The 22581-nt window shown below is 54.0% G+C and overlaps 1 protein-coding gene across 2 annotated transcripts in view; it reads left to right on the top strand.

Annotated features, from left to right (window-relative positions):
• The first annotated feature begins 1037 nt into the window (after nucleotides 1–1037).
• KIF25 (kinesin family member 25) overlaps nucleotides 1038–22581 on the top strand; it is a 42293-nt gene continuing 20749 nt past the window's right edge. For both annotated transcript variants that reach the window (XM_020909986.2, XM_070461750.1), the window contains exons 1-7: nucleotides 1038–1142; nucleotides 7645–7710; nucleotides 11994–12086; nucleotides 14270–14408; nucleotides 14890–14996; nucleotides 17067–17155; nucleotides 19966–20002. In XM_020909986.2, the coding sequence (XP_020765645.2) occupies nucleotides 1071–1142; nucleotides 7645–7710; nucleotides 11994–12086; nucleotides 14270–14408; nucleotides 14890–14996; nucleotides 17067–17155; nucleotides 19966–20002 (603 nt within the window). In that variant the 5' untranslated portion in view covers nucleotides 1038–1070. The remainder of the gene's footprint in view (nucleotides 1143–7644; nucleotides 7711–11993; nucleotides 12087–14269; nucleotides 14409–14889; nucleotides 14997–17066; nucleotides 17156–19965; nucleotides 20003–22581) is intronic.

Here is a 22581-nt window from a genome sequence, read left to right as displayed (position 1 = left end):
GGGGGCAGAGTGTCGAGCAGGCTCCACCAGGCGCGCCAGATCTGGGAGGCGAGGCGTAGCTGGTGCTGGGCCATCTTGGTCGTGCCGATTCCCGTTGTTTAAGGACCGTCATTTGGGTAACTGAAGATAACTAAAGCGAAGTGCAAGTCGCTCAGTCGTGTCTGACTCTCTGCAACCCCATGGACTACACAGTCCACGGAATTCTCCAGGCCAGAATACTGGAGTGGGCAGCTTCTCTCTTCTCCAGGGGACCTTCCCGACCCAGGGATTGAACGGGGGTCTCCTGCATTGCGGGGGGATTCTTCACCAGCTGAGCCATCACAGACCATGAATACTGTCCCCAAACCCCCCAGACTGGATACAGGGTGATGTGTTTCTCTCCTGGTAGTGACAGCAGCTTAATTTGATCTTTGAAAACTCCCGCTGCGGCAGTTTCACCTCCTCCATCCCGGTCTCCTCTCAGGAAGGAGCCCTATCTCCTGGGGCAGCCAAAGGAGCCATGGACCCCGTCCCCACCGATCAGAGCGGGGAGAGGGGCCTGTGGGTGGGGCCGGCCGGCGGCCCCGGGCAGGGCCTCCGTCTCGCGGTCACGCTCGCCGGGGCACCCGGCGTGGAGGGTGCAGATCCCAGCGGTGGCCAGCTCATCTCGGTCATGCGTGGAGACTTCCCTCGGGCCGGGACGCCCCCAAGCCGCGGGGGCAGCACTTGGCTCAGGAGCTGCCGCAGCCGCAGTGCGCAGGGCGCAGGACTGGAGGCAGCTCACCGCGCGGAAGGTGAGGGGCTGGGAGCCTTGTCCCCGCCGGCCCGGCCCGGAGCCTCTAGAGCAGTGTCCACCGGGCCCTGGGGCCGGAAGAGGCACCTCCGCGCTCCGTCGACGCGGCCGCGCGCCCGGCGGTCACTGCTTCCGGGCAGGTGTGGGCCGCGCGCCATGGAGCCCGAACCCCTCCTGCCCGGATCCAGCCCCCCCGGGCTGCCCCCCATCCCCCTACACGTGCACCTGCGCACCCCTCCCCCACCCACCCCCCGCCCGCATCCCCTTGGCGACCACCCAAGGCTCACAGACCAGGGCGATGCCAGCGCGGGGCGGCCGTTGGGGAAGCTTCTGGGAGCTGCGGGCAAGGCAGCTGCAGCGTCAACTGCAGGTGAGGGACCCGGGACCCCAGGCCGCCTGCACCCCACCGCCCCTCAACTCAAGAGGCCGCGCAGCCCGGGGTGGTTTGGGCGGATCCGTGAGCTGGAAATGGCGGGCCCCACCATACCACCGGAGCTCCACGCCCGCCCGGTGCCAGCGCTGGGCATCCCCGCCTCCCCGCTCCCTGCCTTCCCCATCCCCACCCGCTCCGCGGCCTCACCGCACCCCTAAGGGTCTTTGTGTCCTCCCTCCAGGGACGCCTGTCTCCCTCCACGCCCCTCGCCCCACTTACTGTCTTCTGAGCCCTGGGCTAAATGTCAGAAGTCAGGCAAGAGGAGTAGGCTGTCTCAACTGCCCTCGGGGGATACGCAGTTGAGGAAGAGGAATATCGTTGTAGTTCAGTCGCTCAGTCGTGTCCGACTCTTTGAGACCCCGTGGACTACAGCACACCAGGCCTCCCTGTCCATCACCAACTCCCAGAGCTTGCTCAAACTCATGTCCATCAAGTCGGTGATGCCATCCAACCATCTCATCCTCTGTGGTCCCCTTCTCCTCCTGCCTTCAATCTTTCCCAGCATCAGGGTCTTTTCAAAATGAGTCAGTTCTTCGCATCAGGTGGCCAAAGTAGTAGAGTGTCAGCTTCAGCATCAGTCCTTCCAGTGAATATTCAGGACTGATTTCCTTTAGGATGGACTGTTTGGATCTCTTTGCAGTCCAAGGAACTCTGAAGAGTCTTCTCCAACACCACAGTTCACAAGCATCAATTCTTCCGTGCTCAGCTTTCTTTATGGTCCAACTCTCACATCCATACATGACTACTGGAAAAATCATAGCTTTGACTAGACGGACCTCTGTCAGCAAAGTAATGTCTCGCTTTTTAATATGCTGTCCCTTTTCTAAATCCATCTGGAAGTTCTCCATTCACGTACTGTTGAAGCCTGGCTTGAAGAATTTTGAGCATTATTTTGCTGCCATGTGAGATGAGTGCAATTGTGTGGTAGTTTGAGCATTCTTTGGCATTGCCTTTCTTTGGGATTGGAATGAAAACTGACCTTTTCCAGTCCTGAGGCCACTGCTGAGTTTTCCAAATTTGCTGACATTTTGGGTGCAGCATTTTCACAGCATCATCACTTAGGATTTGAAATAGCTCAACTGGAATTCCATCACCTCTACTAGCTTTGTTTGTAGTGATGCTTTCTAAGGCCTTCTTGACTTTACATTCCAGGATGTCTGGTTCTAGGTGAGTGATCACACCATCATGGTTATCTGGGTCACTGAGATCTTTTTTGTAGAACTCTTCTGTGTATTCTTGCCACTTTTCTTAATATCTTGTACTTCTGTTAGGTCCTTACCATTTCTGTCCTTTACTGAGCCCATCTTTGCATGAAATGTTCCCTTGATATCTCTGATTTTCTTGAAGGGATCTCTAGTCTTTCCCATTCTATTGTTTTCCTTTATTTCTTTTCATTGTTCACTTAGGAAGGCTTTCTTATCTCTCCTTGCTATTCTTTGGAACTCTGCATCAAATGGGTATATCTTCCTCTTCTCCTTTGCTTTTCACTTCTCTTCTTTTCTCAGCTATTTGTAAGGCCTCCTCAGACAACCATTTTGCCTTTTTGCAATTTTTTTTCTTGGGGATGGTCTTGATCACCACCTCCTGTACAATGTCATGAACCTCTGTCTATATTTCTTCAGGCACTCTGTCTATCAGATCTAATCCCTTGAATCTATTTGTCACTTCCACTGTATAATCATAAGGGATTTGATTTAGCCTGAATGGCCTAGTGGTTTTCCCTACTTTCTTCAATTTAAGTCTAAATTTTGCAGTAAGGAGTTCATGATCTGAGCCACAATCAGCTCTTGGTCTTATTTTTGCTGACTGTATAGAGCTTCTCCATCTTCAACTACAAAGAATATAATCAATCTGATTTCGGTATTGACCATCTGGTGATGTCCACGTGTCTCTTGTGTTGTTGGAAGCAGGTGTTTGCTCTGACCAGCGAGTTCTCTTGGCAAAACTCTGTTAGTCTTTGCCCTGCTTCGTTTTGTCCTCCAAGGCCAAACTTGTCTGTTACTCCAGGTATCTCTTCACTTCCTATTTTTGCATTTCAGTCCCCTATAATAAAGAAGACGTCTTTTTGGGGTGTTAGTTCTAGAAGGTCTTGTAGGTCTTCAGAGAACCATTCAACTTCAGCTTCTTCAGCGTTACTGGTTGGGGCATAATCTTGGATTACCGTGATACTGAATGGTTTGCCTTGGAAACAAACAGAGACCATTCTGTCGTTTTTGAGATTGCATCCAAGTACTGCATTTCGGACTCTTTTGTTGACTATGAGAGCTACTCCATTTCCTCTAAGGGATTCCTGCCCACAGTAGTAGACCTAATGGTCATCTGAGTTAAATTCATCCTCACAAAGTAAATGTCAGCTCGGAAAGGAACTGACAGGGCTCCCGGGTGTGGTCAGCCATTCTGGTCCAGCCCCCGTGGGCCTCACCTGGGTCTGGGAGTGTCTCCTCAGAGCAGGTGGAGCTGAGTCTTGGGGAGATGTGAGTGGGGTCAGGGGTTGAGGACCGACCTGCCCCAGGGGTGACCTGAGCAGGGCTGTGTGGTGGGCAGGCTGGGCCCGGGGTTGGCGGCAGGCAAGGCTGTGAAACAAACCTCAATAAATTGAAACTGGCAGAAATCAGATGCAGTGTGTTATCTTATTGCAATAGAGGGAAGTCAGGAATTTATGACAGAGAGGACTTTGATAAATTCACAAATATGTAAAAATTAAATAACACACTTCTAAATAACCAACAAATAAATCCAAAAGGAAATTAGGAAGTATTTTGAGATGAATGAAATCAGGGTTCTACACACCAAAATTTATGGGATGCAGCCAAAGCAGTGCTTAAAAGGAAATTTATTTAAGCACCTATATTTTAAAAAAGGTAGATCTCGTGCCAATGACCTAACCTCACCTCAGGACATGCTGGATAAAGAGAATGAGACCCACCCGAGCAGAAGGATGGAAACACTAGAGATCAGAACAGAAATAAGAGGAACAGATGAAAGGAAAGCTCTAGAGAACATCAACAAAACCAGAAGCTGACTCCCTGAAAAGATGAACAAAACTGACAAGTCTTTAGCTTGATGGAGAGAAGACTAAAGTTAATAAAATCAAGAATAAAAGAGGGCTTGACTGCCAACCTTGCAGAGATAAAAAGGATTATTCAAGAATACTGTGAGCAACACTGCGGACTGATTCGATACCTAGGATGACATGATCAAATGCTTTAAAGACAAAACTACCAAAGCTGATTCAAGAACTAGAAAATGTCAACAGAGCTGGAAGAAGTAAAGAAATTAATAAACGAAAAAAAACCCTCACAGAGTTAAGCCCAGGCCCAGATTGCTTCACTGGCAAATTTTACCACACATTTACAGAGGAACTCACTCCAGTCTTTCACAAACTTCCAAAAAATAAAAGAGGAAGGGACACTTCCTGCTCCGTGAGGACAAAATCATGCTGACACCAAAGCCACACAGAAGTACCTCAAGGAATCTACAGAGCAGGATCTCCTACGAATGTAGATTCAAAAAATTTTAACAAGCATTGGCAAACTGAATCCAGCACTATATATAAAGGGTTGTACATCGTCACTAAATTGCGATTGGATTTATCCCCAAAATGCAAAGTTGGTCTAGCAACAAGAATCAGTTAATGTAATAAACCACATCACTAGAATTAAGGCCTAAACCTCCATCCTTATTTCAGTCGACCCAGAAAAAAATCATTCGACAATATTCAACTGCCCTTTGTGAAAAAGCACTCAGCCATCTAGGAAGAGAGAGGAATCCATCAACCTGATCAAGGGCACCTGTGCAAACCCACAGCGAACGTCAGGCCTTGTCCTTAATGATGAGCAAGACGAAGGTGCTCATTGTTCCCGCTCGTGTCCAATACCATCCTGGCAGTGTCAGTCATGAGGATTAGATAAGATAATGTGGGAGGGGGGTGGCACGTTTATCAGGAAAGGAGACTATTTGTACATGACACGATCTCATACACAGAAAACCCTAAGGAATTCACCCCCCGCCAAACCACCTAAAAAACTATCAGCACTAAAAAGGGAGGTCAGCTATGGTTTTCCAGTAGTCATTTACGGATGTGAGAGTTGGACCATAAAGAAAACTAAGAGCCAAAGAATTGATGCTTTCAAACTGTCGTGCTGGAGAAAACTCTTTTTAAAGAGTCCCTTGGACTGCAAGGAGAGCCAACCAGTCCATCCTAAAGGAGATCAGTCCTGGGTGTTCATTGGAAGGACTGAGGCTGAAGCTGAAACTCCAATACTTTGGCCACCTGATGCAAAGAGCTGACTCATTGGAAAAGACCCTGATGCTGGGAAAGATGGAAGGCGGGAGGAGAAGGGGACGATGGAGGATGAGATGGTAGGATGGCATCACTGACTCGATGTTTATGAGTTTAAGCAAGCTCTGGGAGATAGTGAAGGACAGGGAAGCCTGGCGTGCTGCAGTCCATGGGGTCACAAAGAGTCGGACACGACTTTGCAACTGAACAAGATGAGCTCAGCAAGGTGGGGTACATGGTCAGTACACTGAAGTCAATGGTGTTTCTACTCCGTAGCAATGAGTGGTGTCAGCAAAGGTAACCAGATGCTTTGGGGGAAATTTACCCCCAGAGGGTGGGTAAGGCTTGCCCTCTGAAACGATGGTCGGGGCCACCAGGCACATCCAGACTAGACCCCAGCAAGGTGCCAATGCACACTCCCTGGAGGGCTGTCGTTGGAAAGACGAGGGGAGCTGGGGGGCCGGAGGAGCCGGAGTTCGCACAGGCTGCGGTGGGGGTGTGAAATGGATGCAGCCCGGCGTTTCCTCCACTGGCTGCAGACGGGTCCTGCGCGCCATGCAAATCCTAGGGCACTCTCAAGCGTGAGGAGAGTGTCCTCTGCAAAGGGCGGGACTCTCAGAGCAGCCCCGTTCCTCACAGCCCAAGAGGGGAGGCCACCCCGCGGGCCCTCAGCTGATGAGTGGACAGGTGTGGCCCCTCCGAACAATGGAATCATATCAGGCAGTAAAGAAACGAGATGCTGAAACATGCCGCGATGCGGTTATGCCTTAAAAACCTGGTGCTGAGTGGAGGAGGCTGTCACATAGGACCCCTTGTCCTGTGATCCCATCTACTTACAGTGTCCAGAACTGGCAGGAATGCAGGAGCTGGAAGTGAGTTAGTGGTTTCCCAGCACTGAGTGTGGGGAGTCAGGGGTGATGCTGTGGGTTTCTTTTGGGGGTGATGAATGTATTCTAAACTTAGTTTTGGTGATGGTCACACAACTATGAATGTACTTAGAGCCTCTGAATCTTTCACTCAGCTGGGCGAGTGGTGTGCGAACTGTCGCTCAGAACGGCTGTGGTTGGGGGCGGGCGTTGACGATGGCACCTGTTGAAGTAAGAGCTGCTGGGATCTCAGGATGAAGCGAAGTCTCAGGGAAATATTTGAGGTGTTATATTTTACGAGGTAAAACTGACTGTGTTTGATGACAGAAATCTAGATGGCTCCAGGTTTCGGGTTTTCTCAGCAATCACAAAGAGCATGTCCTGAACTCATCGGGGTCCTTGTGAGCCACTCGTCAAAGCCTGGGGGAAGGAGGGCTCCCCAGCCGGAGGGCCCCGCCTGAGCCCGCCTTCCCGGGAACTGGCGCTGTCCTGTCCCTCAGGCCCCCGGGATCTGGCCCGCTCAGCATCCGTGCGTGGCCAATACTGAGGCTCCTCCGCCCCGAACTCAGCAGCCCCTTCCTGCCTGCTCACGCCTCCCTCCTGGGCTCAGGGAACCCTCCCCGGCCGTGCGCCAGGCTGGCCGGCCTTCTCTCTGCGCCTCCGCTTGCTAAGCTCACTCCTGCCGCAGGGCCTGTGCATGGGCCCCCCACTGTCTGCCCCCGCCCCCCCCAGGGAGGGGCCTATCCGAGCTCTCATTGCCTGTTTCAGTTCTAGCGGAGTTGCTACTGTCTCCACTCACTGGCTCCATCCATGGGCACGTGAGTTACCCCACGAGGGTGCTGACTCCACAGCCCCTGAAAGGCCCCCTGGCACGCAATAGGTTTCTAACAAGTGTATTTTGAATAAGTGAATAAAAGGACGGAAGCAGTGGGTTTTGGTGAGCAGGGTCCGTGGAGCCCTGCCTTCCCAACTTGAATGTGCCCACCGTGGCCTGGAGAACTTACTGAAATGCAGACTTGGGTCCATTTGGGATGGGAGGGTCCCAGATTCTGGGTTTCTAGCAAGCCCCTAGCTGCTGGTCTGGGGCTCACACCTGGGGCCCGGGGCACAGACAAGGGCCTGGGGGCCCATCAGGGCCCCAGGTGTCCCTCCAGCCCGCTGCCGCCTGCCCCCTTCCTTGCCTGCCGGGAGCTTGCACCCTTGTGCATAAGTCATCATTCTGGGGGTGGTGGCGGCTGCTGGTGAATTTCACTGATGCTGGTCATTTTGCTTTCTGGATCCTTGGTTGCAGGCCAAAGAGGAGAGAATAGTTGAGCTGGAAACGGAGAATGCTCTTCTTCACCTGAAACTGGCGGAGGTAACACTTTTACATGTCTTGGGGTTGAGTTGAATTACATCCGGATTTGTTTCAGGCTCTGCAGAAGAAAGTGTTGAGATGCTCTTCTTCACCCAGCAAGGACCCTTTAAAATACCTTCTTATGCTGAACCATCTGTAGGTCTGATTTCTTATTATCTCTGTGCTCATGAGTATTTAGGGAGTAATAAATTAGCAAGGTGCCTGTGCTTTTAAAGCCTGCTTTATTGAGGAATCTCTCAGGTACCAGACATTCACTCAGGTGAAACATACAGTCTGGTGTTCAGTAAGCTCACGGCTATAATCCCACCACCGCAGTCAGCTGTGGACCTCTCCCTTCGGCCCCAAAGATGAACCTTTTTATGATTCTACCCACATCATCTGCCTCCCTCACCAAAGCCAGAAAAAAAGGAGGTAGGGCTCAAAGCAGCTCTGCCCAGCTTCTCTTGCAGATTTGTCCTTCACTTTGACAAAGAGGGAACACAAACGGGGAATGCTGGGGGATCCTGCTTTGTCTTATTCCTACATGACTTGCTGTGGCCGCCTTTGGTCAGCTGCAAAGTGGCCCCCGGAGATGTCAGTTCCCTCCCGATTCCAGACGCTGTGGACGTGACCTTGACCAGGGATAATATCTCTGCAGACGGGATTGAATTTGAGGTGGGGCTGACCCTGGGTTGTCTGGGGAGCCTCGGTGCCTTCCCATGAGTCCGTGTAGAACGGAGGCAACGGTGACGGAAGACAAAGAAGGGAGATGTTCTTCGCTAAGACCCGGCGACATCAGGACCAGACGGAGGGGGAAGGGCTCCCTGAGCCAGAGGGCGTGTAGCTCTGCCCTCGCCTGGGTCTTGGAAGTCTGGCCTCGGGACGGGAGAGAAAACACTGGCGCAATCGTAGCCTCCCAGCTTGTGATGCGTCGTTACGGCGGCAACAGAAAACCAGCACGCCCCCATTAAATAACTCCCAATCCCTGGAGGGCTCTCCTGAGCACCCCCAGGGGAAGCAAGCTTCAGACTTGGCTCCCTGCAGATAACCCTGTCATTTCACTGAAAAAATTGTAGTCATGCTGAAACTGCCTGGTAATTTAGGGTGAGTCACACTAGCTTTAAACAAAGTGCTTGTTAATTTATCAACGCACCTTCAAGCCTGTGGTCTTCTGGTGCTTCTGAGCATACCTGTGGTTTGGCTTGTCTTGGCCACCAGCTGGCCTGAACTGCTGAACTCCAACTGTGGCATTTCCCCAGCCTCAGCGTCCTGGGCTCAGGCCGCCCCCGGCAGGTCACTGTACCTGGAATCCCTTGTGGCCAGGGCTGCTCACCCCAGAGAATAAGCTTGAGCTCGTGTTTGGGGTTTTCACGAGTGTCTGCAGTGTTAGCGCATATTGTTGTTCTTTAGCTGCTGAGTCGTGTCCGACTCTCTGTGACCCCATGGACCGCGGCACGCCAGGCCTCCCTGTCCATCACCAACTCCCACAGCTTGCTCAAACTCATGTCCATCGAGTCGGTGATGCCATCCAACCATCTCATCCTCTGTCGTCCCCTTCTCCTCCTGCCCTCAATCTTTCCCAGCATCAGGGTCTTTTCCAATGAGTCAGTTCTTTGCATCAGGTAGACAAAGTGTTGGAGCTTCAACTTCAGCATCAATCCTTGCAGTGAATATTCAGGACTGATTTCCTTTAGGATTGACTGGTTTAATCTCCTTGCAGCCCAAGTGACTCTCAAGAGTCTTCTCCAACACCACAGTTCAAAAGCATCAATTCTCCTATTTGGATCAGATGTTCTCCCAGTGGGGGAGCTTCAGAATGCCAACCGTTTTTCCAGTTTGTCTTTGAGACAATTTTTTTGCTTGTTTTACATGTAAGATCATTAGATATAGAATGTCAGATAGAGCTTGTAAAATTTCAAGCATGTATAAGTCCCTATATTCTTTTCTGAAAATTGACAGAGAAATCTCAGTCTCCATGGCCACCATCCCCCAAACCCTCACAGCGCCGGACACTGTTGGCCCAGCCCCTCCGGCCTCAGTGGGAGCAGACTGTGTGTGTCCACGCCGGTGTATCCCGCGCTCAAGGACTCTGGCCCCACTTGGCACTCTCGTTTTCACCCCCTGCCGCGCAGGCCGAGCTGTCGTCCCGATGGCCGGATGAGTCTCCGGTTCCCTCGGGCCTCCCGGGATTGACACTCCTGGGTTCAGGCTCACAGTCGCCTGAATGAGCCCCGTGTCCTTTGCCCGAGTGGGTCTGTGTGTGCGTGTTGATCTTCACCCAGCCTGACTCCTGCCTCTTTCCCTCTCCCTGGGGTTCGCCCTCCCTGAGAAAGATCCGGAGTCGCCTCCCCTCGTCCCCAGCCTCTGCTCCTCCAGCCGCTTGCCACATGGCCCCTTGGGCCGGCAGGGCGTGGGCCTCATGCTCCAGCGGGGACTTCTTGCCCTCCAGGGTCTGACACCCGTGTCGGCTGCGTCCCCTGGCGCTCCAGGCAGGGCTGCCCTTCCTGCGAGCCCAGCTGCTCAGCTGCTGAGCCCCGTCCCCTGGGCGGTGGGCCTCTGATGAGGGCTCGGCGTCTGGTCCCGTCTTTGCTCGGTCCTGCCCGCCTCCCGGCTCCATGTGCCCTGATCCAAGCACACGCCTCGGGGCCTGTCGGGGCCTCCCCTGCAGCTGGCATTACCTCCCGTGTCCCCTGGGCCCCCGCCCGGGGGCCGGTGTCCCACCAGCTGGGTGCGGGCCCCCAGCACACGCTCTCCGGACAGGATGGGCCTGTGTCGGCTCCGGGATGTCCCACCGGACCCCCGGCCATCTCCTCTGCCCTCTGCCCGCCCCCCAGGAGACGAGCAGCAGTTCCCGCTGATGAAGTGAGCACGCACCCACCTCTCATGTGGCTTCTGAGCTGTGTGTATCCATCCCGGGCGCGTGGAAAAGCAGGGTCATGGGTGGTTTAACCACGTGTTCTCACTGCGTGGGGACGTGTGCTTGCTGTTCTGGGGAGAAACTGCAGCGTTTGCTGGCTCGTGAGGGCGTGGTCTGAGAGCGCAAACACCTAGTTAAACCCCGTGGGAGTCAAATGGATCGAAGGAAAACCCAAGCTGGCTGTCTGTGCCCAGGACCTCACCGCACCTCCCCGCCAGCGGCTCAGGCCGGGTCCGTGTTTCCGTCCCAGCCTGAGTGTTTGACCCATCTCTGTCTGCCGCCCAGACCACGAGGGCCCGCCAGCCGCAGTCTGAGCACCTTGCCCCCTCCCCCCGTCCTCCCCGCAGGCGCCAGCGTGAGCTTTTGGAACCTGCAAATCGGCTGCAAGTCCTCGGCAATGTGGCACTGCCTGTGGCTCCTCCGGGGAGTCGCCCTGCGGGCCCCTCCCCCGCTTTCCCCCCAGCCGCGGGCTGACCCCCTCACCTCAGGCCTTTCCAAGCGCTGCTCCCACCGCACCCGCCCTGCCCCTGGGCCCTGCTCGCCCAGCCTGGTCCCTGCAGCTTGTTTTGGTGGCTGGTGCCCTGCGGTCCCATCACTTCATGACAGATCAATGGGGGAACAGTGGAAACAGTGACAGACTTTGTTTTCTTGGACTCCAAAATCACTGTTGGCAGCTGCAAAGTGATTGCAGCCTTGAAATTAAAAAACACTTGCTCCTTGAAGAAAAACAATGACAAACCTCAACAGCGTATTAAAAAGCAGAGATACTAGTTTGCCTACAAAGGTCTGTATAGTTAAAGCTATGGCTTTTCCAGTGGTCATGCATGGATGTGAGACTTATACTATAAAGAAAGCTGAGCACTGAAGAATTGATGCTTTTGAACTGTGGTGTTGGAGAAGACTCTTGAGAGTCCCTTGGACTGCAAGGAGATCCAATCAGTCCATCCTAAAGGAAATCAATCCTGGGTGTTCATTGGAAGGACTGATGCTGAAGCTGAAACACCAATACTTTGATACGAAGAGTTGACTCATTTGAAAAGACCCTGATGCTGAGAAAGATTGAAGGCGGGAGGAGACGGGGACGACAGAGGATGAGATGGTTGCATGGCGTCACCAACTCAATGGACATGGGTTTGGTGGACTCCGGGAGGTGGTGATGGACAGGGAGGCCTGGCGTGCTGCAGTCCATGGGGTCACAAAGAATCAGACACAACTGAGCGACTGAGCTGATGCCCTGTGGCCCCTGAGCTTGCCCTCGGCCTGGGCAGCGGCTCCTTGTGGGCAGATGGGCGCCCTGTGGACAATCCGGAAGTGTCTCCCTCAGAGAAAAGGCCCCTGTGTCTGTCCCGACGCTCTAGGTTGTCTGTTTCTCTTTTCTGGGCCACAGTCCCGGGAAGTGGCTGCAAGGGGCCGCAGGGAAGAGACGCCCCGGCGAGGACACCCAAGCTCCGCCCTGACCCGGCTCCGCCGCGCCGCCCAGGTGAGGACTCCCAGGGTCCGCCTTCACTCGCGGGAGGAGCGTTCGTGTTCAGTCGGGAGAGTGGTTGCTTTCTGGGGAATTGTGTGAGCCGTGCCTGTCAAAACAGACGTGCTCAGCACTCATGTTATGAGAGTTTAGTTGGCTGACAATGTCACGTTAGTCTCCGCTGTACTGAGAAGTGATTCACGTACATATGGACGTTCGGGTTTCTAAATATTGTTTTCCCTGTGATTTATCACGGTGGATCTGCTCTTTTTTAAATAACTTTGTCTATTTTCGTCTGTGCTGGGTCTTCTCCAGCTGTGGCAGGCGGGCCCCTCCCCCGCTAGAGACTGTGGGAGCCCCTGGGTCTCCCCAGCGGCAGCTCTAGCCGGGATCCGCGCGGCAGCGGACGCGCGACGCAGTGCCCGGGCTCCTCGTTGCAGCGGCTCCTCTTGCCGTGGACGGCGGGCTCTAGGGCGCGCCAGCCTCAGTAGCCGCGGCTCCCGGGCTCCGCAGTCGCGGCTCACGGACCTTGCTGCCCTGCGGCGTGTGGGATCCTCCCGAGCAGGCATCAAACCCTGCCTCCTGCACAGGCAGGTGGCTGCTCTACCACTGGGCCACCGGGAGCCTGATGACCTACTCTCGTGGAGCTACAAGACGCCTTAGTTTTAGGAAGCGAAGCCCCTCAGTGTGTTATATGCAGATTTCCCATTACTGGCGACTGCCTGGCTCTTGTTTATTAAACCACGCAGTGATTACCGGTTTATCATCAGTAGTGAGACAGTTCGCTGTGGGCCTTCTGCTTTCCGGAAATGAATAGAAGGCAAAGCCTCAGAGCAGGATTGAGACCTCGTGCAGAGATAGGAGGGAGACGGGCTTTGGCCACGAGATGAAGTGCTGCGTTTACCTGCTTGTGGAATTTCACACATCACAGTCACTCTCACTTACGCTTTGCGTCAAATGTTAGAAAACTGGCTGCTACACGTCTGATTAAATGGCGTTAGTACAGCAGATTATCCAAGAGAGCACCTCCTTTAAAACCACCGTGTCTCCTGACAGGAGCTGGGAAGCACAGACACAGTCCACTGGCAGTTCTCCAAGGTGGACGCCTTTGGAGCGTTGTTCACCTTTTGTTACAAACAGGGTGACAGGGTAAAGATTAGAAGGAAAAAAGATCATCATTGCAACAATAGAAACACCATCTGTAAATAGGATTAATTTGCCCTTAGGGTGGTTTTTTTTCCACACCCCCGCCCCGCCCTGGAATGAACTGCATTAGTTTATTTAGAGTGGGTTTGTATGGAATTAATTCTTCATTTTCTTCCAACTGGGTAAAATTAATCCATCCTTCAATGAAGTATATAACTTTATGTGCATTCCATAAAGTAAAAATAATTTAATTCCGTTTAGTTTTGATGTTTTATGAAAATGTTTCCAAAACACACTGAAACAGTCTCCACTTGATAGCCAGAAAAGACTTAACGAAAGGGACAAAGAACATGCATTTCAGTTCAGTTAGGGTTTCGTGAGTGACGTGTTTGGTATTAAAGAGTAGCACCTAGGTTCTTTCACTCCATGGACTGGTTTTCAAGCCAATACACCTTCAAGTCACTTCAGGAAGAAAGACCGCGCCTTCTGTGGAGGACGCTGTTTAGTCGGGCTGTTGCATTGTTCCCGGGGCTCTGGAATCCACTGTTTGTGTGCCTGGAAGTCCGTTGTGCACATTTATAACCCAGGCGGGCATTGTTCTCCCGCCTGGGGAGTAGATTAGAGCTTTGTTCCCGGGTGGGGAGCCCCGCGACGCAGGAAGTAAACAGCAGGCGGAAAAACGTCCCAGGCGAGCTCTCCACCGGGCCGGGCTGCGCTTCCTACGGAAGCTGGCGAGAGACCTGATTTTCTTAAGTGCTTCAACTGTGTAAGTGTGTAAAGTCACACGGGCTGCGTTGCAAAGTGCAGACCCCAGGTCTGGGCTCAGAGTGTCTGGGAGTGAGCCGGGCGTGTCTGTCACTGAATCACGTGGCTGGTGAGCCTGCCTGGGCCTGGGGTGGAGGGCGTCGGCTTGAACAGATGCGGGTCGAGATCGCCCCGCGTGTGGTCCTGTCGGGTTGGGCTGTGTCCTCCCCTGGGGAAGTCCTGTGAGTGCGCTGTGACGAGCAGCAGTCATGCCCATCACCTTAGTCGTGTGGGTCCTTGTCTTGCAGAAGCTGAAACAAGAGATGGAGGCGCTTCGGTCCTCTTCTCGGGGGCTCCTCCAGAGTTACCGGGAGGAGCATCGGGACTGTCTTTCTGAGATAGTGCGGGCTGTCCAGACGGCCCAGCTCCACCATGAGGCTCTGCTGGGTAAGACGGACCCCAACTGAAGATGCGCTGGTCCATGTGGAGGCGGGGGCCCCGCAGGCAGCGAGCAGCCCGCTGGGGCCTGGGCGTCCAGCCCCCTCAGTGCTGGGGGCCTGCGAGCTTGTGGGCAGGGCTGAGTCCCTGTTCTCTGGGTGACCACTTGACCTCTTGACCTTAACCTCGGGCTGAACAGGGCCCTCTGTGTAAGGGTCCCCACCATGGCGCCCCAGGAACCCACCCTGTGCCCCCCACCCCTGTCCACACCACGGATGGAGATGAGTGTCCATGGAGATGAGTGTCCATGGAGATGAGTGTCCACGGCCACTGTCCTGAGACCCAGGGCCTTTCCCGAGGCTGGCACAGGCTGCATTTTGGGTGCCCTGGCTGCCGAGGGCCCAGCCTGCAGCACGCTGGGCACAGGGCTGGTGGAAGGGGCCGGGCCCTCCCCTCCAGAGCCGCTCCGATGGGGTGACCTTGCCTGCAGCGGCCTGGCCGGCGGAGGCAGGGCGTCTGGAGCGGTCCCTGCGGGACGTGACCGAGTGCTGGCGGCAGGAGCAGCGGGAGCGGCGGCGGCTGCAGGAGGCCCTGGCGGTGGGTGACCGTCCGCCCGACCCCGACCTCGGGGCAGCGTGGGCGGGGTCCCTGTCCCCTCGGGCCGCCACCTCCCGGGTCCTCCGGCCCCTCTGTGGGGGCAGGGCTGGGCCCTCCAGGCCAAGCTTGGCCGCGCGGGGCCGGGAGGTGACCACCCTGCACCTGGGGGGCCTTCAGGAAGGGCAGCGGGCGTGGGTGGGGGTGCGGTTTGCAGAGGTGGAGACCCCAAAGCAGGACTGGAGCCCGGTAAAGCCTGAGCCACCTCTGAGGCGCTCGGGGGCACAGGGGGCCGGCCCTGCCTCCTCGCCAGCTCTGGTCCACCCGGCCAGGGTCTGCGCAGAGGTGACAGCTGGACGCGGCCCTGGGGACATACTCTGGCCTCCGCCCAGACCCGGACTATTTGGGCCCTAATTACCTGTGACTTGATAGAAATAAGCAGGCAGGTTGATGACATTTGAAGATATGAGTTTGGAAGGAATTGATCGCAGACGGGTTGAACAGCAAAATATTTCAGCAGGCTGCACCCAGCCTGTCCCCAGAATGGCGGGCACTTGGAGCGGGGACCGGGTGTGGTCCCCTGTACTGACAGCGCCGCCTCGCTGGGCTGAGGTCCGATTCCAGGCAGACCAGCACGTTAGAGCCCATGTCTCCCAGTCCCCCGAGCCGCCGTTACTGTTGTTACTCGGGGACCCTCTGGCCGAGCTGCAGAGCAAGCTCAGGTGACAAGTTCCCCGGGGTCTCTGCCCCTTGGCCTCCAGGCCCCGCTGACCTGCCCCTGGCTGCCCACCTGTCCTGGGAGGTCACGCCTGTCACTAACAGGTGTGAGAAGCCCTGGGTCACTAGTGGTCACCCTTCAGCCACCGCCTCCGGCGTCCCCCACCTCATCCAGCGGCCGCCTCTCCCCAAGCCTCTTGTGTCCCACGGGTCCGCACGGCTCCCTGAGAAGCCGTGGCTTCTCCCCTGCATCTAGATTTCTGCCCTGGGGTGTTTGTGGGCATCTGGCAAGTCTGCAGCCATTTTTCCTGCAGTCTGGAACTCTCCCCAAAGGCTGAGGGGCTGGGGGGGAGCGGACGGCTCCAGAGTCCCCTGGGCACCAAGGCATGGGGTGTCCGTGGAGTCCTTGTGGGAGCTGGCCGTTCATGTCCGTGGCTGCCAAGGAAGCGAGCGGTTTGCCTGGCGGTGTAGACAGAAGAGCCTCCGAGCGTAGAGAAGGAGGGGGCCCCCTCTGCCTAGAGACGTGCTTCTTTTCCCCAACACGACGCTTTAGGAAGGACACGGACGGGCTGGGTTGATCTCAGCCGTGTCAGGAGGACGGTGGACGTGCCCTGGAGCAGTGAGGGCTGGCAGGGCGAGCAGGCAGGGAGGTTTCCGGGGGACACAGGAGCGGGGCTTCTGACAAGCTGGTGTGTGGGAGAGGAAGGGCCCCTTCGGTGTGACCCCTGAGTTATCGAAGGTCCGCGGGTCAAAGGCCCCAGCAGAACCGTGTAGCAGTGACTCAGACAGAGCTCACCCAGGAGACAGGACCTCTCCGTTGGAGGGACCCAGGCACAGGCCGGCGGAAGCGTGGCCATGTCCGCGGGGCTAAACTCCGCACGATCTTGCCGTGAATTCCTAAGATAACGGGTGCATCAGCTCTGTGGGTCCCCGGCGTGTGGGAAGGTGTGGCTCCCGCACTGTGCTAGGCGGAGGTTTAGGGGCTTATTCTTCATCTCTGCTTCTGCATTGTCTCCTCGCACCTACCCCCGGGAGGGTCTGGGTAACGGGCCGCATTTCAGAAGCCTTCTCAAATCCCTGAGAGATTAGCCCGGGGCGCTGTTACACGTTAGTGACTTGATGCACTCAACCCAGTGGTAATCATTTGCCACGTGAGCAAATGTAAGAGTGAATTTTTTAAAAATTTGAGATGACACAGATGCTCCCTGCCCCGTGGGGGTTTTCTCCCATGTCGAGGCTTGGTGGGAAGTCCAGCACTCATGTCTTGGGGCAAGTCCTCGGCAGATGCCCTTCGAGGACACGGGTCCCTGGGTTCTGCGTGCTCCCAGGCGCACGGCAAACCTCCTCCTGCTTCAGGAGCTGAAGGGCGACATCAGAGTCCTCTGTCGGATCCGCCCTCTGCTGCCCTTCGATGACAAGGCTCAGGAGCCGGTCTCACAGAACAGGTAACCCGCTTCTGCACTGTGTGTGTGCCTGTGCACGTGAGCACATGCGTGTGTGTGTGCACGCGCGAGTGTGCGCGCATCTGTATGTGCACATGTGTATGTGCGTGCATGTGTATGTTTAAGTGTGTGTGTGTGTGTGTGGTATGTGTATTATGTACACATGTGTGTGTGGTGGTGAAAGGTCGTTGCTGAACCATGAAAGACTCCAGGATTCTTGGCTTATGGAGGAGAAGAATTCAATCTGGGGCCAGAGACGAGGCTTGATCACACAGAGCTTTTGTGTGATGAAGTTTTATCAACGTATAAAAGAGATAGAGAAAGCTTCTGACATAGACATCAGAAGGGGGCAGAAAGAGTGCCCCCTGCTCGTCTTTAGCCGGATGTTAAACAGCTACTAGCAGGCTGCTAATTGGAGAAAGGAAATGTCTCAAAACTCAGAGTGGCACCAGGTCCCTCACCCACAACATGCATCGAGCTAACATTGGCTCAAGGTAAGTCATCCCAGGCCATAAAACGATTGACATGAATCTTGAAAAAAGGCAGGTTTCCATACAAATATTTAGCTTTATTAGCATAGATTAGGAGAACAATATATGAGTATAACACACTGGTTTGTCAAGTCGGTTCTGAGCCTTTAGGTGGAACTGACTTGAAGACAGAGTCTAGGGTAAATACATAGTACATTAACATAGCTTAAGACAAACATTTCCATAAGAAAAATGCATTGGTTAGCTCAAGGTTTGAGAAAAGTTAAGTTCAGGTGGAACCAGGTGTCATTATGGCAACACAAAATTTTAAGAGAAACCTCTTTTTAAATTTGTATAGAGAAGGGGAAAAAATATAACAAGTTTGTTTCCTCTTAAAATTTGTTTAAGAGAGAGAAAAACTGCGACACTCGCAGCCTATTTCCTCGGTTTCCTCCTAGTTCCTCCTCTCTCCTCGCCCCGAGCCTTCCCGCCTGCTACCCTTTCAGTGTGTGTGTGCACTGCGCACACGTGTGCGGTGTGTGCACGTGCATGTGTATGTTTGTGCACGTGTGTGTTTGTGTGCGTGCACACGTGTGCGTGTGTTGTATGTGTATTGTGTGCATGTATATTGTGTACATGTTTGGTGTGTATGCATATTGTGCGCACACACGTGTGTGGTGTGTTCGCATGTGCGTGGTGTGCACACACGTGTGGTATGTATATGTATTGCATGCACATGTGTGTGGTGTGCACATGTGTGTATATTGTGTGCACACGTGTGTGGTATGCACACGTGTGTGACATGTGTGTTGTGTGCACACGTGTGTGTGTGTGTGTGTGTGACGAAGCACAGAAGTGGCACCCCACCTCCTATGTTCTGGTCTCTGGAGGAGGCCCTCTTTTCTGGATGGAGCTGATTTGCCAAGATGAATGAGTGGCAGTCGCTCTGGAATGTGCCTGAACGTGGCCAAAATAGCTGAGCAATAAAGAGAGGGGTCGCAGGAGCCCGCTACCCAGGCAGTCAGGCGGTCAGGCGGCCATCGGTGGTGCAGGCCAGCTCTTGCTGGTCCTTGCCCTCTGATTCCCCCCAGAGGCCCTTCAGAGATCAGGGGGTGGTTACTGCTGACTCAGTACTCCTGACTGAGAGAAGGTGTCCCTGGTGATGAATGACACAAAATTACCTGAAATTCACTTCCTTGAAAATCATAATCCTGACTTTTCCTTCTTTCTCCGATGAAACAAATGCCCCGTGGACGTCTCCACTGGGCGGCCCTTCGGAGCAGCTCCCGACTCTGGGCCTCACCGGGCCCGCGTCCCGCTCAGCCCGCAGTGGCCCCTGCTCCACTAGATCGGGCCAGGCCCACCCGAGGGCTCGCGGTGACTGCTTCCACCCGCCCCGGTGACTGCGCCCACCTCAGGGCCCGCCTCGTGCCCTGCCCACGCTTGGCTCTTCTGTGAAGGCCCCATCCACTCTCTCCTCTCTGCACGCGCTACAGTGTAACGCTTGGCTTTGGAGGGCCTTTAGAAAGGCCCCGGTCAGTCCTGTGGTGTGAAACTAGTCTTGGCAGTGGGGCGTGCCTAGCTCTGCAGTGCCGTCCAGCAGCCAGTGGTCCTGAAACGTGGTGTCTCCATGAACATGCTCCTGGAGTGGTGTTTGCAGGTGGCCGTGTCACATTATTAACCTGCTTCTGTGCGGCCTGACAGGCTCGCTTCCTGCCACACGTGGTCCTGTGACTAAATGAATTAAAGTTAAGTGATCTGGACGCATAGCTGCTCAGCTGCTCCGGCCACGTCTCAGGCGCACTGCTGGACAGTTCATCACCACAGAAAACTGTCAGACGGCACTGCCCGGGGATGCCCAGCCTGGCAAAGCTTCCCGAGAGGCGTCATAAACCATCTTTCCTGTTCTTCTTTCATTTACAGCTACTTAGTTTTAGCTCTGACACGTGTCGCCTCCCTCTGGATTCACAATCGCATTCCAATACTGCCGCTCCCGAGGGCAGAGACCTTGGCAGGCCTTTCTTTCTGTCTCAGTCACCCCCAAGCTCCTAACCTCAGGCTGTGTGTGGGCGGTATTTACACGTAGACGTACGTGTCACACACCACAGCTGGAGAAGGCAGAAGTACCGAACAGAGCGGAGGTGTGCAAGGAAAATGTGCCGAGACAAGGTCAGAGGGCGGGGGGAGGTGGAGGTGAGGAAAGGATAGAAAAATCGAGACCAAGATGCAAGACGCCAGGGACCAGAAGAGAGGGAGCTGGAAGTGAGCCCGAAGTCTGAGTGACGGGGATGCGCGGAAGGAGCTCCACCGTGACGTGTGTCTTCATGCTGTTTCACCCCTCAGCTCCGTGTCCGGAGGCGTGGTCCACGCAGTCGATGACGTGAGTCAATTCTCCTTACACCTTGTATCTGGGAGCGCTCCGTTTGACGGTTCACACATCCCACCACTGAGTGGGTCAGAGGCTGAGTGAATGCGAAGCAATCTCCTCCTTTTTTATGCTTTCTTAGTTACTGTTTCTGTTTCTCGATTCTATCAGACGTGGGATTTGTGAGGCGTTGGGTGCCTTTCCCACACGAGCCCATAAGGCTGCTCGCCTGCAGCTCTAAGGGAGGGAAGCCACCCCCCTTTCATTAATTCTCCAGCCCCCACCTCAATCCGTGCACGTGTGAGTGAGTCCTAATATTTGCAGCACAAGGAAAGAAGTGCACGTATAAAGCAAGTAGAGTTAAGCATGGACTCAGTGTGCATTTGAAACGGACACCTCTGTATGCGTGCATGAGTGTGTTTTCCCTTTAAAGCCCCATTCTCCTTATATTTGAGCTTCCACGGTGGCTCAGCTGGTAGAGAATCCGCCTGCAATGTGGGAGACCTGGGTTCGATCCCTGGGTTGGGAAGATGCCCTGGAGAAGGGAGAGGCTACCCACGCCAGTGTCCTGGCCTGGAGAATTCCATGGACGGTGTAGGCCATGGGGTCGCAAAGAGTCGGACACGAGTGACTGACTCTCACTTCACTTTCTCTCTCATGTTTATCTGTTGGAAAGGCCAAGACGCAGCAGCGGGTGCAGGGCGGTGGGGTTCCTTGAGGGCTCGTGGGTCACGGGTCCCGACGAGCCCGGGGCAGGGGAAGGGGAAGGGCTGGGACTTCCTGCTGGAGGGCTCAGAGCCTGTTTAACAGAGCGCCCATCGGGGTCGGACGGAACGATGGGACTCAGGAAGTGAAGGACGCAGGCCAAAATAACATATTCCCGTGAAAACCTTCAGTTCATGGCTGTTATTATTTTTAGATCTTGTTGATCAGTTTGGGAGAGTGCTGCGTGTCGGTCCTTTATTCTAAGACACAGTAAAGAACAAAGGAAACCTCGTGTGGCCCTTCCTGATGAAACATGTTTCAGGGCAAATGCATCACTGATGAGGGAAAGTTCTTTATGGGAGATTCTAGTGAATAAACCCAGAAAGTGAAAAGCATCAGTCACGTCTGACTCGTGTGACCCCATGGACTGTAGCCTGTCCATGAAATTCTCCAGGCAAGAGCACAGGAGTGGGTAGCCATTCCCTTCTCTAGGGGATCTTCCCGACCCAGGGATTGAACCCGGGTGTCCTGCATTGCAGGTGGGTTCTTTACCGTCTGAGCCACACGGAAACCCAAAGACGCTGGATGAGGGTCCTTTATCCTGCCCCATCCAACTCTGCGTGTGTCTGAAAGTCTCCGTAAATAAAAGTCTTAAAAGATGTTCTAGCTGTATTATGACCATCACAAAATGAACTGCTCCAGTTTCAGCTCTTTTATTGTCATTTTCATTGAACATGAAAGTCCAGGCCCTTTGGGGCAGTGACCTCTTGGAGGGTGACCCTGGGTTGCATCGATTGCTCTCAATCTCGGCGCTTGTCCGCCAGGCCCGTTGTCTGAATCAGTCTTATTGTCATAACATATTGTAAACCTGAGCAACCCTTTTTGCTCTCCTTTTATTTTATTATTTTAAAAATAATCTCTCTCTCTTTTTTTTTTTTTTTTGGCCTCACAGTCAAGCATTCGGGATCTTAGTTCCCTGACCAGGGATGGAACTCTGCTCCCTGCAGTGGAAGCACAGTCTTAACCCCTGGACTGATAGGAAGTCCCAGCTTTAAACTTTGTAAAGTAGTTTCAGTTAATGGAGTGATACCTTAGTTTTTTTTTTTTTTTTCCCCCATTTATTTTTATTAGTTGGAGGCTAATTACTTTACATCATTACAGTAGTTTTTGTTATACATTGACATGAATTAGCCATGGATTTACATGTATTCCCCATCCCAGTCCCCCCTCCCACCTCCCTCTCCACCCGATCCCTCTGGGTCTTCCCAGTCCACCAGGCCCGAGCACTTGTCTCATGTACCCAACCTGGGCTGGTTATCTGTTTCACCCTAGATAATATACATGTTTCAATGCTGTTCTCTTGAAACATCCCACCCTCGCCTTCTCCCAGAGTCCACAAGTCTGTTCTATAGTTTTTTAAAATAAAGAAACCATGAAAATTGTCGTAGCTGATTATAAAATTCCATATAAAATAAGCCTTTTAAAAATTCCATGCTTTTCAGTACTTTTCCTTCTATTTCGGTGCCTTGTAGGCTGTCTTTAGGACGAGTGTCATGGGGTTGAGCAGAAGACCAGCTAATCCTCGTTATTAGGAGTGTGAGTCAAAGGGAATCCTCGGGACACGCCACTGCCCCCACCTCCGCCTCTAAGTGGTTAAGTTACTGCCTCTCCTGCGTCTCCCCAGCTCTGAGGGCATCTGGTCCCTGCGGGGAGCTTCCCGTGGGGGCACATCCGCCCCCAGTGACGGGTCCCCCTGGGCTTGCTAACATCTTCATCCTCTTTGTGGTCCCTGCCCGTCCTGGCAGATTCCCCTGAGTCTTCACACTCTGAACTTCGAGGCTTTACGAAAATGTTTTACCCATCAAGATGAGATAAAATTTCTTTCCATT

Source organism: Odocoileus virginianus, chromosome 34 (genome assembly GCF_023699985.2).
Source record: "Odocoileus virginianus isolate 20LAN1187 ecotype Illinois chromosome 34, Ovbor_1.2, whole genome shotgun sequence".
Lineage (NCBI taxonomy): Eukaryota > Metazoa > Chordata > Mammalia > Artiodactyla > Cervidae > Odocoileus > Odocoileus virginianus.
This window is presented reverse-complemented; position numbering and strand designations above follow the sequence as displayed.